This window comes from Triticum aestivum, chromosome 4B, assembly GCF_018294505.1.
Source record: "Triticum aestivum cultivar Chinese Spring chromosome 4B, IWGSC CS RefSeq v2.1, whole genome shotgun sequence".
In the NCBI taxonomy this organism is placed as follows: domain Eukaryota; kingdom Viridiplantae; phylum Streptophyta; class Magnoliopsida; order Poales; family Poaceae; genus Triticum; species Triticum aestivum.
Window position 1 is genome coordinate 42,810,736 of NC_057804.1, and position 13,422 is coordinate 42,824,157.

At 49.8% G+C, this 13,422-nt stretch overlaps 1 protein-coding gene across 2 annotated transcripts; it reads left to right on the top strand.

Annotated features, from left to right (window-relative positions):
• The first annotated feature begins 1,631 nt into the window (after nt 1–1,631).
• On the top strand, nt 1,632–5,810 carry LOC123094372 (transcription factor ICE1-like). Of its 2 annotated transcripts, none has more exons than XM_044516391.1 (4): nt 1,632–2,789; nt 4,782–4,994; nt 5,218–5,388; nt 5,495–5,810. In XM_044516391.1, exons 1-4 carry the CDS (start codon nt 1,770–1,772, stop codon nt 5,576–5,578), a joined length of 1,488 nt encoding a protein of 495 aa, XP_044372326.1. In that variant the 5' UTR covers nt 1,632–1,769; the 3' UTR covers nt 5,579–5,810. The 2 variants fall into 2 exon arrangements, with proteins under 2 accessions (XP_044372326.1, XP_044372327.1); XM_044516392.1 differs by having other exon boundaries at nt 1,633–2,789; nt 5,498–5,810.
• The last annotated feature ends 7,612 nt before the right edge of the window (nt 5,811–13,422 follow it).

The window sequence follows — 13,422 nt, forward strand, 5'->3', positions numbered from 1 at the left end:
TACTAACCAAGCAGCGCACTCAAACCCCCTCCGTCTCACCACCTCTCCTCTTCCACCCAACTCTCTATTTCACCACCTCTACGTCACCATGAACTCCAACTCCAACCCCAACCCTTTCCCCTAGGGCATTGGATGGAGGGCCTTCTTCCTTGGGTGTTCGCTCGGTGACCGCAAGAAGTTCGAGCACACCATGGTAGTGTGCTCGAACTTCAGCGGCATCGATGACATGCACAAGAAGAAAGCTACGCCGGACGAGCTAAAGACATTGATTCTAGACCCGGCCAAGGGCGCAATGTCAGTGTACATCCTGCGCCAGGCCATGAATCAAGTAGACTCCGGCAACACAGGACAACAGGCAAGATGGGCCAAAGTACATGCAGTACAAGGTGCCTCAAGACCAGCGTGTCATGGCGTACTAAAGTAGTACATTCGGGTCGCCGAAGGCCGACAACGATGAGGTGTAAATGGTGGCCAGGGCGCCGACAGCAGGCGACCGTGCAAGACCCATCATTCTTGACGAAGACGGTCAGGAAGAAAAGGAGATGGCTACACCCCCTTCCCCTCCTCCCTGCGCCGCTCGACGCGACTGCAGGGTCGTCGCGGCTAGACAAGAAAGTTTGTACCCCAATCCCCACCCCCGATGTAATCAAAAAATAACCTATGAACCCTAGTAGCCGTCGATGCAGAATCGATTGATGTCAATCCCCCCCCCCCCGGATGTGTTAAATCCCCTCCCTAACTCTTCAATTGCGTGCTCTAAACAAATCTAGCCCGAGTTGAAAGCAGTAAATCTACAGAGAGGAGGAGGACTTACCGCCATGGCCGATGCGCTCCGGTGGAGGTCTGCAGTCGCTCCGGTGGTTGCCGCCGTCTTGGATTGATTCGCACTAGAGCTCCGGTGGTCGCCGACGCCGGTGTGAGTGGGGAAGAGGGAAGAGAGCGGTGAGGAAAGGAGGTGAGGGTAATTTATGACGAGCCGTCCGAAAACAACGCGACATCTCGGGACCGCACCCACGTGTACAACCGCCCACGCCCACGTGCCTAGGGTTGCATCGCGCGGGCCTGGCTCCACAAAACGGCTGATTTGAGCGTTCCTCTGGATGCAGGCCCAGACGTGCTTTAATGTTCGTGCTATGCAGGCCCAACAATGAATGCGGGTAACCAAACGGGCAATTTTCTTTCTACCCGGGCCTGACTGAGGTATATGCAACCTACCAAACGCGTCCCATGTCCCCCAATACTCCCTCAGTCAAGAAATACTTGTCAGAGAAATAAATAAAAATAGATGTATCTAGAACTAAAACATGTCTAGGTACATTCATTTATTTTACAAGTATTTTCGCATGGAGGGAGTATTTTTTGGGGTCTCTTTCAAAAGCACCCTAGGGGCGTTTCTGCCTTTTCCAGGCGTTCAATCGTTCGCTCCATACGCTCTGTATCAGGAGGAGCGGGTATTTTGGACCCCTCGGTTGACATACGCTCTGCATTGGGGTAAAAAAAACTTCAAAGAAATAAATAGGAAAAACAAACACTAGGAGCGGTGGGTATTTTTGTAAATTGACACTTTTCTTTCTTCCGTGGGCAGCCAGCAGTGGTTTGCTGCCATGCATATAGACCCAATTCGCTGCGAGAAATAGAACTCGACTCGGGGACCTCCTCCACCATCTTCTCTCTCCTCTGTCCTGCACTGCCATATCTGCGCATCGCAGCTCCTCGTCGGGCAGTTACCACACCAAACATAGCCACGCAGTGCCGCCATTTCCGCGGCTATGCTGTCGCAGTTCAACAGTTCTCTTTGGGTGCAGGAAGGCGACGTCCATGAACACCAGGGCCTCGGTCACGACCAGGCGGCGGTGATGGGGCTGGAGGCCGGCAACCAGCACCTTATGCCTATGCCCTCGGGCGGAGGCGGGGGGTTCCCCGCCCTACCGATGCTTGATGAGGTAAGCTGGTACTTCAACCCGGGCGCGGTCGGCGACGCCGCCGGGAACGGGTCCATGATCCCGGCGCCGGCAACTATGGAAGCGTCGGGATCTAGCTCCGGATTCGGAGATGCTTCCCAGATGTTCCCGCTCCTCAACCCGGGAGTGGGAGGTACGGGACCGCTCGACGTCCCTGGGTTCAACCTCGACATCTCCGGCGACCTCTCGGCGTTTCTTGGCGCCGGGAACGCGCCGAACGCATCCCTGCTGCCGCATGGGAACGCAGACTTCCTCGGCTCGTTCGGTGGCTTCGGCACCGCACCGGCACAAACGACGGACTTCGGTGGCCTCGCTGGTTTCGACTTGGTCGATACCGGCGCCCAGGGCTGGAGCGGCCCATCCTCAGAGGGGCCGGCTGCTCCGGCGCCCCAGACCGCTGCCTTCTCTGGGCAGGGCAACGCGAAGGTGCTGAGGCCGCTGGAGAACTTCCCGGCGTCGGGCGCGCAGCCAACGCTCTTCCAGAAGCGCGCACTCCGGCGTAACGCCGGCGAAGAGGACGGCGAGAGGAGGAAGCGTAAGGCAGCGGAGCCTGACATAATACTCGACGACGCCGACGATGACATCATCAGCATCGACGCGTCCGGGCTGAATTACGACTCGGAGGACGGGAGGGACGTTGAGGAGAGCGGCAGGAAGGACGGCAAGGAGTCGAACGCCAACAGCACGGTCACCGGCGGCGCTGCGGCTGAAGGGAGCGGGAAGAAGAAGGGGATGCCGGCCAAGAACCTCATGGCTGAGCGCCGTCGCCGGAAGAAGCTCAACGACCGGCTGTACGCGCTTCGGTCTGTCGTGCCCAGGATCAGCAAGGTGAGAAATTCTTTGTCTTTTTTAGCAAGAGTATCGTTCTCATTGTACTGTTTGTTACAGTTCATCCGCGCATCTCAGGTGTAGATTATGGATCAAACAGAGGCTTTGAAACGTCTGTGTGTCATCTACAGAATAACAGAAACCTTAGCTCATAAGTTTGTTGCTGGGTACACACGCCCCTTAGCCTGACAAGTTCTGTGGTTTCAGCATCTACTGGCAAGTTCTGTGGTTTAGCATACACACCCCTTAGCACATGTTATATCTTTGCATTATTTTGCGTTGATGGTTCTCTCTATTTGGCATGACCGTAATTCTAGTGTTTTAGGATGACTGCCTATCATATTTCTAGTTGCCTGAGTTAGATTAGAGTAATTTTAACCCGCAAAAAAAGATTACAGCAATTTTAGGTATTCGTCATTACTAGGTATACTGTATATGTATTCTTTGCATATAAATTAAATTGTCGTAATTTCGACATTAGTAGTCGCTTGATATACGGATTTTTATTTATCGTATGAATTAAATCGGCACATTTATTTTATTAAATGTAAATTGCTGTCCAGCGTATCGCCATTCACTGTCGCTGCTGGCATTTGTTCCGTTTCCACTCGATTATCGTAGAGTTGTAGCGAGCGAAATTACTCCTCCGCGGCTAACCACCCATTGGGGGGTCGTCTGCTCGTCGGGACACAGTTAGGCATAGGGCCCCACGAGGTGACCTATGTTCTCTTTCTCGGTGTGGCACCCATGCATATGTGGCCTTTTTCTCTGCTTATTTTTGTGTGAATTGAAATTCCAAAAATTCAAATCATTAAATTTGGCGTTTCCATAGTATTGTCATTAGTAGTCGCCAGATATACAGATTTCTATTTCTTAGACGAATCAAATCAGCATATTTATTTTACTAGAATAAATCGATTTCCATCTTACCATACAACTGTCTGTATTGTCTCTTCTTCCATTTCTACTCAATTATCATAGAGCTGTAGAGTGCGAATTACTCCCTCGCGGCACCCTCACCGCTCGTTAGGGGAGCGTCTTCTCGTCGGGACGCTGCCAGCGGAGTGGCTCACGCACGTGGCTTCTCCCCCTTCACTCTCATATGCTCCCTTTCCTGATGTGGGGCACATGCACATGTGGCTTTTTTGAGCTTTTTTCCCGTGAAAGTTCCAAAAATTGAAATATATATTGAAAGTTCAAATATTCTAAAGTTTAAGTTCCGAAAGTTGAAACTTCAAAATTTGATTTTTTTAAGTTTTAATTTTAAATTCAAAAAATCCCACAAGTTTCAGATTCCAAAAGCTAGGCCAAGACTTTTCGAAAGCCAATTGTGTGATTTCTAAAAGTTGCCAAAAATGAACATGCAAGTTTCCAAAAAAGGAAAAGTTGTCCTACTCTAGATTGACACGTAGGGCCATAGGCATGGCAGTTAGACATGCCTTGTAGAGAGATAAATCATAAAATAGTTACATGCTAAGATTCATGCCCTAGCTCACCGTCTGTAATAGTAAATTATACATATTTTTGCATTACCTGTGAGCCGCCAGAAAAGTGCAACTTCAAATAACGGAGACAATTGTACATCATGGAACTGTTCAAAAGACATGAACTACATTTATTTATAATGATTGTATTTTATAAAAGGGCGTTCTTTATTAACTCAAAATGCAACATCTAGTGGATACAAAGCATGATGAGCACACACCTGACATCGATTTATATATAATTATATAAGGAGAATCTTTTAGTTTCACGCACAAGAAAATCCAGAATTTTTTTAGCTGAGAAGAGCATGAATCATGGTGTAGTGTGCACCATCTACTATGGTTAATTGTTCATTACTTGAGATTTCATCTTTAATTTTTTTCTGAAAAAAGAATCACCTTGAGTATGAATTGTACTTCTCTCACTGTGTGCGTACATAGAACTCATCAATTATCCTTTCTCTCTATGGCTGATTGGCTAACTGATTTATGTGGTTGCAATGGCTAGATGGACAGGGCTTCTATTCTTGGTGATGCAATCGAGTACCTCAAGGAGCTCACGCAGAAGATCAATGTTCTTCAGAATGAGCTGGAGGCATCTCCTTCCACGTCCTCGCTGCCTCCGACACCTACAAGCTTCCGCCCTCCGACTCCTACAATGCCCGCGCTGCCATCTCGCGTGAAGGAGGAACTGACAAGCTCTCCTGCTCAGGAACCACGTGTAAGTATCTCTGGGTCTCTCTGAATTTTCATTCAAGCAGAGCTAAACCTGCATATCGAAGAAATTTGCCCCCCTTGACATGATATGGTATTCTTTTTCTTTTTGCTAATGTTAGCTAGCAATAGATGGGAAGAAAACTAAAGCTGTAAAAGATTGATGTATACATTAGGCTGTGTGATCATCTACATACCTGAGGTTTATTTTCTTTCTCTGGTTGCAACAGGTTGAGGTTAAGCTTCGTGAAGGTCGGGTCGTCAACATCCGCATGATGTGCTCTCGCAGGCCAGGTGTTGTGCATTCTTCCTTGAAGGCCCTCGAAGGCCTTGGTCTTGACGTGCAGCAAGCTGTTATCAGCTATTTCAATGACTTTACATTGGATGTCTCCAAGGCTGAGGTACTGTAATACAAGTCTGTCACCATGTTATTCTGAAACAGTGAAATGTAAATACTTCGTGCCTTTAAACAATCCCTCAACTTACTCTGTTGGTTCTTCGTGTCAGCAGTGCAAGGATGGCCCTGGTCCTCAGGCTGAGGAAATCAAGGCGGTGCTCCTGCAATCTGCGGGGTTCCATCCAGCGGCCTAGGAGGGCAGGAGAGCCGAACCAAAGCAGAGGACAGCATACCAAAGGAATTTACAACGAGTTTTTTTCTTTCCAAAAGACGAGTTTGCAATAAGTATCCATGGTTCGGACATAATAATGTCAGTTATCTGTTTTACTCGAGTACTTCTCGGTACATGATTGTTTTCGTCATAGTTAAGCCTGAACGTGAATTGTGTTTGTTGATTAATAAGGCGTGAAACTTTCTTGGATGATCTGTCTTTTTGCTTCCTTGCACGATTTTTTCCACTTTTTTTGGTTGCTGTGGCTTCAGCTCGGTTTGCAAAAACCAAACGATGATTCTGTTCTGGTGAGTTACTGGACTCACGGAGCAGGCAGAGTGGTCGTTGTACTGGACCCAACACCGTCTTCACTGCAGCCTGCAACTGGCAGGGCTGGATTTGGCTGTTTTCCAATGAAGGCTTGGTAAGAAAAACTGGTCCAGTGTTTGAGGGTATAAATAATCGTTGCTTGCAGCCTCTTTAATGCTCCCTTCGTTTCAAAAATACCTATAGTATTAGGGATTTTTTCTTGATGGAAAATTGCTGCTTTATTCATCAACTAGCTGTAAGGTTTGGTTTTCAGTTCCTCCGGACTGCATTCTGGAGATTGTGTCGGACGAGATTCTGAGCTACGTTTAAGTTTGGACCCCGATAGATTCCGAACATGCGGATTTCAAGCATTTCATTCCGAACGTTTTTTCATGACAACTTTAGTTGACGCGAGTTGGCAACTTTAGTTGTTTGACGCAAGGTGGCAACTTTAGTTGTCAAGACATGGCAACTTTGTCTCAATTCGGTATTTTGTCAGAAAATTGCCATGTTTGACCACCTCGCGCGAACTAAAGTTGACATGAAAAACGTTTGGGTTGCCATGCTTAAAATCCGAACCCTCGGGGTTTTATCATTTCCGTTAAGTTTTAAATAAAACGGCAACATTGATCCTAAAAAAAACATGGTATGGTCCGAGCTCAACACGTGCATGATACAAGCTCGGAGCAACGTGCAACCAAGTATCAGGGCATCTCTAGCCGATCCCTTATAAATATATTTTTTGTCAAAATGATCCCTATATCTTAACTCTTTATACCCCTCCTTAGCAGTGGTGAATCTTGGAAGAAAATCAAAGGGGGCTAAAAGTTAACGGTGTGCAGAAAAGGTCAAAAACTCTCAAATCTTTAGTCTAAAATAGGGTCAAAACTTTGGTACGAGTACTAGTAATTTTTCTTTTCCAGTTTTCAAGAGGGGGGGGGGGGGGGGGGGTTGGCTGGAGCCCGTCGAAGCCCCCCTAGTAGATTCCCAACTGCTCCTTAGGGCATCTCCAAAGTTGACCCGCAAATTTGCTCCCGCATCTGTCCACGAACAGGGGGGCCAGTCCGTGGACAAGGATGCGGGAGGCAGTCATCCAGCGCTACCTGCATACATTTCAAACAAGATTTTAACAAATCGGACGAAATTCATCAAACTAGGGACACAGTGTAGCTTATGTGCTCACACATGTATTTAAGTTTTCAGTCAAGACAAGTCTAGCCTGAATAATAAACATTTATCTTGAACGAAAAATATGATAATAACCATTTTATTATTGCCTCTAGGGCATATTTCCAACAAGTATCGGCGGAGCAGCCGCTAAGCAACCACTCCTCGTCGATCTTTGCGAGCTCGCCATCAAGGCGGCGGCGGCGCCTCGCGGCCATCTCCGCGGTGGTGACGGAGCGGCCGAGGGTGCACACTGCACTGAGGTCTGGGTCTTTGACGATCCATTCGGGCACCGTGTCGGACTTCGCGAATGCGGAGCGGCGGGCGGTGTTGCTTCGGTCGTACCACGCCTGCTGCCTCACCGCTAGCTCTTCCTAAGAAACGACAGCCCTCGAGCCCGAGGGACCTGCAACATCGCCGCCTCGGAGGTAGTGGAGGATGCATCCCCGCACCTTCGTGATCGTGGGCGGCAACTCCTCCTTAACGGGGCGGCGGTTGTGGTGGGACAGCTAGGCGGCCGAGCCCGTCAACGCGGGCATATGCTACTTGTGAGTTGCGTTAGGATTTGCCCCGAAGAGGAAGCATGAAGCAATATAGTAGTGTCTAGTATTTCCCTCAGTGAGAACTAAGATTATCGAACCAATAGGAGAATCACACAAATTCCTAGTAAAGAGTACATGCGCACACAGGAACAAATACTTGCACCCAACGCGGGAAAAAGGGTTGTCAATCCCCTTGAACTCATTACTTGCAAGGATTAAATTTGGTAGTGATAGATGGATAAATTGAAAAGTAAAATAAAAAGAGTAAAGTTGCAGCAAGGTAATATTGGTTTTAGTAATATGATTTAAATAGACCGGGGGGCATAGTTTTCACTAGAGGCTTCTCTTTCATAAAAATAGCATACGGTGGGTAGATAATTTACTATTGGGCAATTGATAGAAAAAGCATAGTTATCATGTTACTCATGGCAATCATCGTGTATGTAGGCATCACATCCATGGAAAGTAGACCGAAACAATTCTTCATCTACTACTATTACTCCACTTCGAGAGCGCTTCTATGCTTGCCTCACTATGTTTTAAGTTCATAACAAATATAGTAATGCATGAAGTATGATGACATGATGTAGACAGAATAAAACCAAGCAATATGATTAAACCCATTGAGGGAGTCCTGGATTAGGGGGTGTCCGGATAGCCGGACTACCATCATCAGTCGAACTATCATCGACCGGACTATCATCGTCGACCGGACTCCAAGACTATGAAGATACAAGATTGAAGACTTCGCACCGTGTCCGGATGGGACTTTCCTTGGCGTGGAAGGCAAGCTTGGCGATACGGATATGTAGATCTCCTACCATTGTAACCGACTCTATGTAACCCTAGCCCTCTCCGGTGTCTATATAAACCGGATGGCTCTAGTCTGTAGGACACGACAACAACAATCATACCATAGGCTAGCTTCTAGGGTTTAGCCTCCTTGATCTCATGGTAGATCCACTCTTGTAAACATCCACAATATCAATATCAATCAAGCATGACGTAGGGTTTTACCTCCATCAGGAGGGCCCGAACCTGGGTAAAACATCGTGTCCCTTGTCTCCTGTTACCATCCGCCTAGACGCACAGTTCGGGACCCCCTACCCGAGATCCGCCGGTTTTGACACCGACATTGGTGCTTTCATTGAGAGCTCCTCTGTGTCGTCACCGATAGGCTTGATGGCCTCTTCAATCTACAACAACGCAGTCCTGGGTGAGACTTTTCTCCCCGGACAGATCTTTGTATTCGGCGGCTTCGTACTGCGGGCCAACTCACTTGGCCATCTGGAGCAGAACGAAAGCTACGCCCCTGGCCGTCAGGTCAGGTTTGGGAGCCTAAACTTCACGGCCGATATCTGCGGGGACTTGATCTTCGATGGATCTGAGCCACAGCCGAGCGTGTCGCGCTGTCATGATGGGCATGACCTAACTCTGCCACCGGACAACACCTTGGAGGCCGCACACGAATCCGCTCCGACCCATAGTCCGGAGCCGATCGCTCAGATTGAGGACGGATGGCTGGACACCGCCTCGGGAGCTGCAACTTCTACAGCGATGGAGCCGAACACTTACCTTGTCCCGCACAAAGCTCATGACTCCAAGGTGCCGGACTCTCTGTCGGACTCCGAACCTCCTGCGCCCCTGCCAGTCGAATCCGATTGGGCGCCGATCATGGAATTCACCGCTGCGGACGTCTTTCAGCACTCACCCTTCGGCGATATCTTAAATTCGCTGAAGCATCTCTCGCTATCCGGAGAACCCTGGCCGAACTACGGCCAGGACGGTTGGGACGCGGACGACGAAGAAATTCAGAACCCACCCACCACCCACTTTGTAGCCACCGTCGACGATCTAACCGACGTACTCGACTACGACTCCGAAGACATCGACGGTATGGACGACGATGCCGGAGACTATCAAGAACCAGTGCCTACAGGACACTGGAAGACCACCTCGTCATACGACATATACATGGTGGACACCCCAAAAGATGGGGACGGCGAAGAAGCAGCGGAGGCCGATTCCTTAAAGAAACAACCCAAGCGCCGACATCAGCGGCGCCGCTCTAAATCCCGCCACAGCAAGAATGGAGATTCCGGCACAGGAGATAATAGCACCCCGGAAAGTGCCGAAGACAACCCCCTCCAGCACGATCCAGCGCAGGAGGAGGCAGAAGCAAGCCCTCACGAGAGGGCGGCAGACGACGAGGTCGAGGATGATAATTACTTACCTCCCTCCGGAGACGAGGCAAGCCTCGACGACGACGAATTCGTCGTGCCTGAGGATCCCGTCGAACAAGAGCGTTTCAGACGCAGGCTAATGGCCACGGCAAACAGCCTAAAGAAAAAGCAGCAACAGCTTCAAGCTGATCAAGACCTACTGGCCGACAGATGGACCGAGGTCCTCGCGGCCGAAGAGTATGAACTCGAACGCCCCTCCAAAAGTTACCCAAAACGCAAGTTGCTCCCCCGACTAGAGGAGGAAGCGTACAAACCTGCATCACCAGTGCACAATACGGCAGACCGACCACCTCGTGGCCGCGACAGAGAGGCATGCAAACCCTCCACCAAAACCGTACCCCGGCATCGCTCAAAAAGCATGAAGCCACGGGGGAACGCGCCGGACTTGCGAGATATATTGGAGGACAAGGCAAGACAATCCAGATCTATCTATGGATCACGTGGGCGCCCCAAGACCCACGACGAATACCGTCGCGCCGGATACAACTACTCCGGCCGGGCCGAACACAGCAGACAACGCTCTCTCGAGCTACGTCGCGATATTGCTCAATACAGAGGCGCCGCACACCCACTATGCTTCACTGACGAAGTAATGGATGATCAAATCCCTGAAGGGTTTAAACCCGTTAATATTGAATCCTACGATGGCACAACAGACCCCGCGGTTTGGATTGAGGATTATCTCCTCCATATACATATGGCCCGCGGCGACGATCTTCATGCCATCAAATATCTCCCGCTCAAGCTTAAAGGACCAGCTCGGCATTGGCTGAACAGCCTGCCCGCAGAGTCAATTGGATGCTGGGAAGACCTAGAAGCCGCATTCGTCGACAACTTCCAAGGCACGTATGTGCGACCACCGGACGCAGATGACCTAAGCCACATAATCCAGCAGCCAGACGAATCGGCCAGGCAATTCTGGACACGGTTCTTAACAAAGAAAAATCAAATCGTCGACTGTCCGGATGCAGAGGCCCTCGCTGCCTTTAAACATAACATCCGCGACGAGTGGCTGGCCCGGCACCTAGGACAGGAGAAGCCGAAATCCATGGCAGCCCTCACATCACTCATGACCCGCTTCTGCGCGGGAGAGGATAGCTGGCTAGCTCGCAGCAACAACCTCAGCAAAAACGCTGGCAGTCCGGATACCAAGGACCGCAATGGCAGGTTGCGTTGAAACAAAAACAAACACCGCATTAACAGCGACAGCAATGAGGATACGGCAGTCAACGCCGGATTCCGAGGCTCCAAGCCCGGTCAACGGAAGAAGCCATTCAAAAGAACCACTCCGGGCCCGTCCCATTTGGACCGAATACTCGACCGCTCCTGTCAAATACATGGAACCCCCGAAAAGCCAGCTAACCACACCAACAGAGATTGTTGGGTATTCAAGCAGGCAGGCAAATTAATCGCCGAAAATAGTGACAAGGGGCTACACAGCGATGACGAGGAAGAGACCCGGCCGCCGAACAACAGAGGACAAAAGGGATTCCCCCTCAAGTTCGGATGGTAAACATGATATACGCAACGCATATTCCCAAGAGGGAGCGGAAGCGTGCACTAAGGGACGTATACGCGATGGAGCCAGTCGCCCCAAAATTCAACCCATGGTCCTCTTGCCCGATCACTTTCGATCGAAGAGACCATCCGACCAGTATCCGCCATGGCGGATTCGCCGCATTGGTTTTAGACCCAATCGTCGATGGATTTCACCTCACGAGAGTCCTGATGGACGGCGGCAGTAGCCTGAACCTGCTTTATCAGGATACAGTGCGCAAGATGGGCATAGACCCTTCAAGGATTAAACCTACAAAGACAACCTTCAAAGGCGTCATACCAGGTGTCGAGGCCAGTTGTACAGGCTCAGTTACACTGGAAGTGGTCTTCGGATCCCCGGATAATTTCCGAAGCGAGGAGTTAATCTTCGACATAGTCCCGTTCCGCAGTGGCTATCACGCTCTGCTCGGACGAACCGCGTTCGCAAAATTCAACGCGGTGCCGCATTATGCATACCTTAAGCTCAAGATGCCAGGCCCTCGTGGAGTCATCACGGTCAATGGAAACACGGAACGCTCCCTCCGAACGGAGGAACATACAGCGGCTCTCGCGACAGAAGTACAGAGCAGCCTTTTAAGGCAATTTTCGAGTCCGGCCGTTAAACGACCGGACACGGCCAAATGCGCCCGGAGCAACATCAACCAAGACCACTTGGCACGTTCCGAGCACGCGTAGCAATGCGGCCTCAACCCCAGCCCTCGCTCAACTATAAGACAAACTCTCCGTGTACATAATTACGCCCTGAAGATACCATGGGCATAGGGGGAGAGGCACAACCACAACAGACCCAGAGTGCGGTTCGACCACACCAGGGGCTCCCAAGTGTGTCGCTCTTTTTATCTTTTTTTTTTCTTTTTTATACAGAACTCTGTCCGACGGCGAATCTGCCGAACTCATGATGCAACAGCCAGAGAGGGACAAAGACCGCGACGAACACTCAGGTGGTCTCCATTACGGGCATTAAATTTGTTAAATACACCATTCCGCGGCCTACCCCTGGAGGGAGACGCCTTTACTTCGTCCAATCCCTTGCTTTCCGCACTATTTGTATCATTCTGTACTCATAACAGATCTTCTCGAATAAAATGCAGCACTTTTTGCCCATAATTGCATTATCTTATATACATATGTTCATTTACGACATGTTGCATCCATACATTTTGGTACGGCCAAATACGCCAGGGGCTTATGTTCCCCGCATTATGGTGTGATAAAGTCCGAACACTTTCACAAGTGCGGCACCCCGAACTTATAGCATTATATGAATCGGCTCCGAATCATGTCTTGGGTCAATAGTTGGGTTTGCCCGGCTCCCATGTTTGGCACCTTACGTTCCGTTCTATCGGCTAAGGTAGCACTGGGAGAACCACTGCGATTGCGCCCCGGTTGAGTCGGGTTAACGCCTCAGTGGAGAAAGCTAAAACTGACTGTCATGATAAGGCGAGAGACTGGTCGCTGTTCGAGAGGTCCTTTCGGGTCCTTAAAGACCTACGCCGCTTCGAGCGAAGTTCCGGATAATGTCCGACGAAGGCGTGGATAGCGCCCCTAATTCGGTCTTCCGAATACTAGGGGCTTCGCCGAAATTTAAAATTATAGAATTCTATGGCCAAGTGAGAGTGTTCAAGCACTATAAGTCCGGTTGCCTTGTTCGTTGTGTTGAGCGCCTCCCTAGATGGACACAAAAATGGGAACAAGAGCGCTCAAGTTTATCCCGAACACCCCAGCACTCGTGGCATGGGGGCTGAAGCCGACGACTTGCCATCTCTCATATTTAATAAACGGCCGCACAAAAGGTAATATTTTAAATTAACAAACGTTGCTTAGCGCATATGAACAAAGTTTTCAGCGCACAGGATAACACATTGCAAATTTACTCAATAATTACATCCCTGGGGCACTCATCCGCAATCTTGCGGGCACCCTTCAGGACAGTCCTATAGTACATTTCGGGCGTACGATATTCCTTGCCCCCTGGTGGCGCGTCAGTGATTAGCTTCTCCGCATCCAGC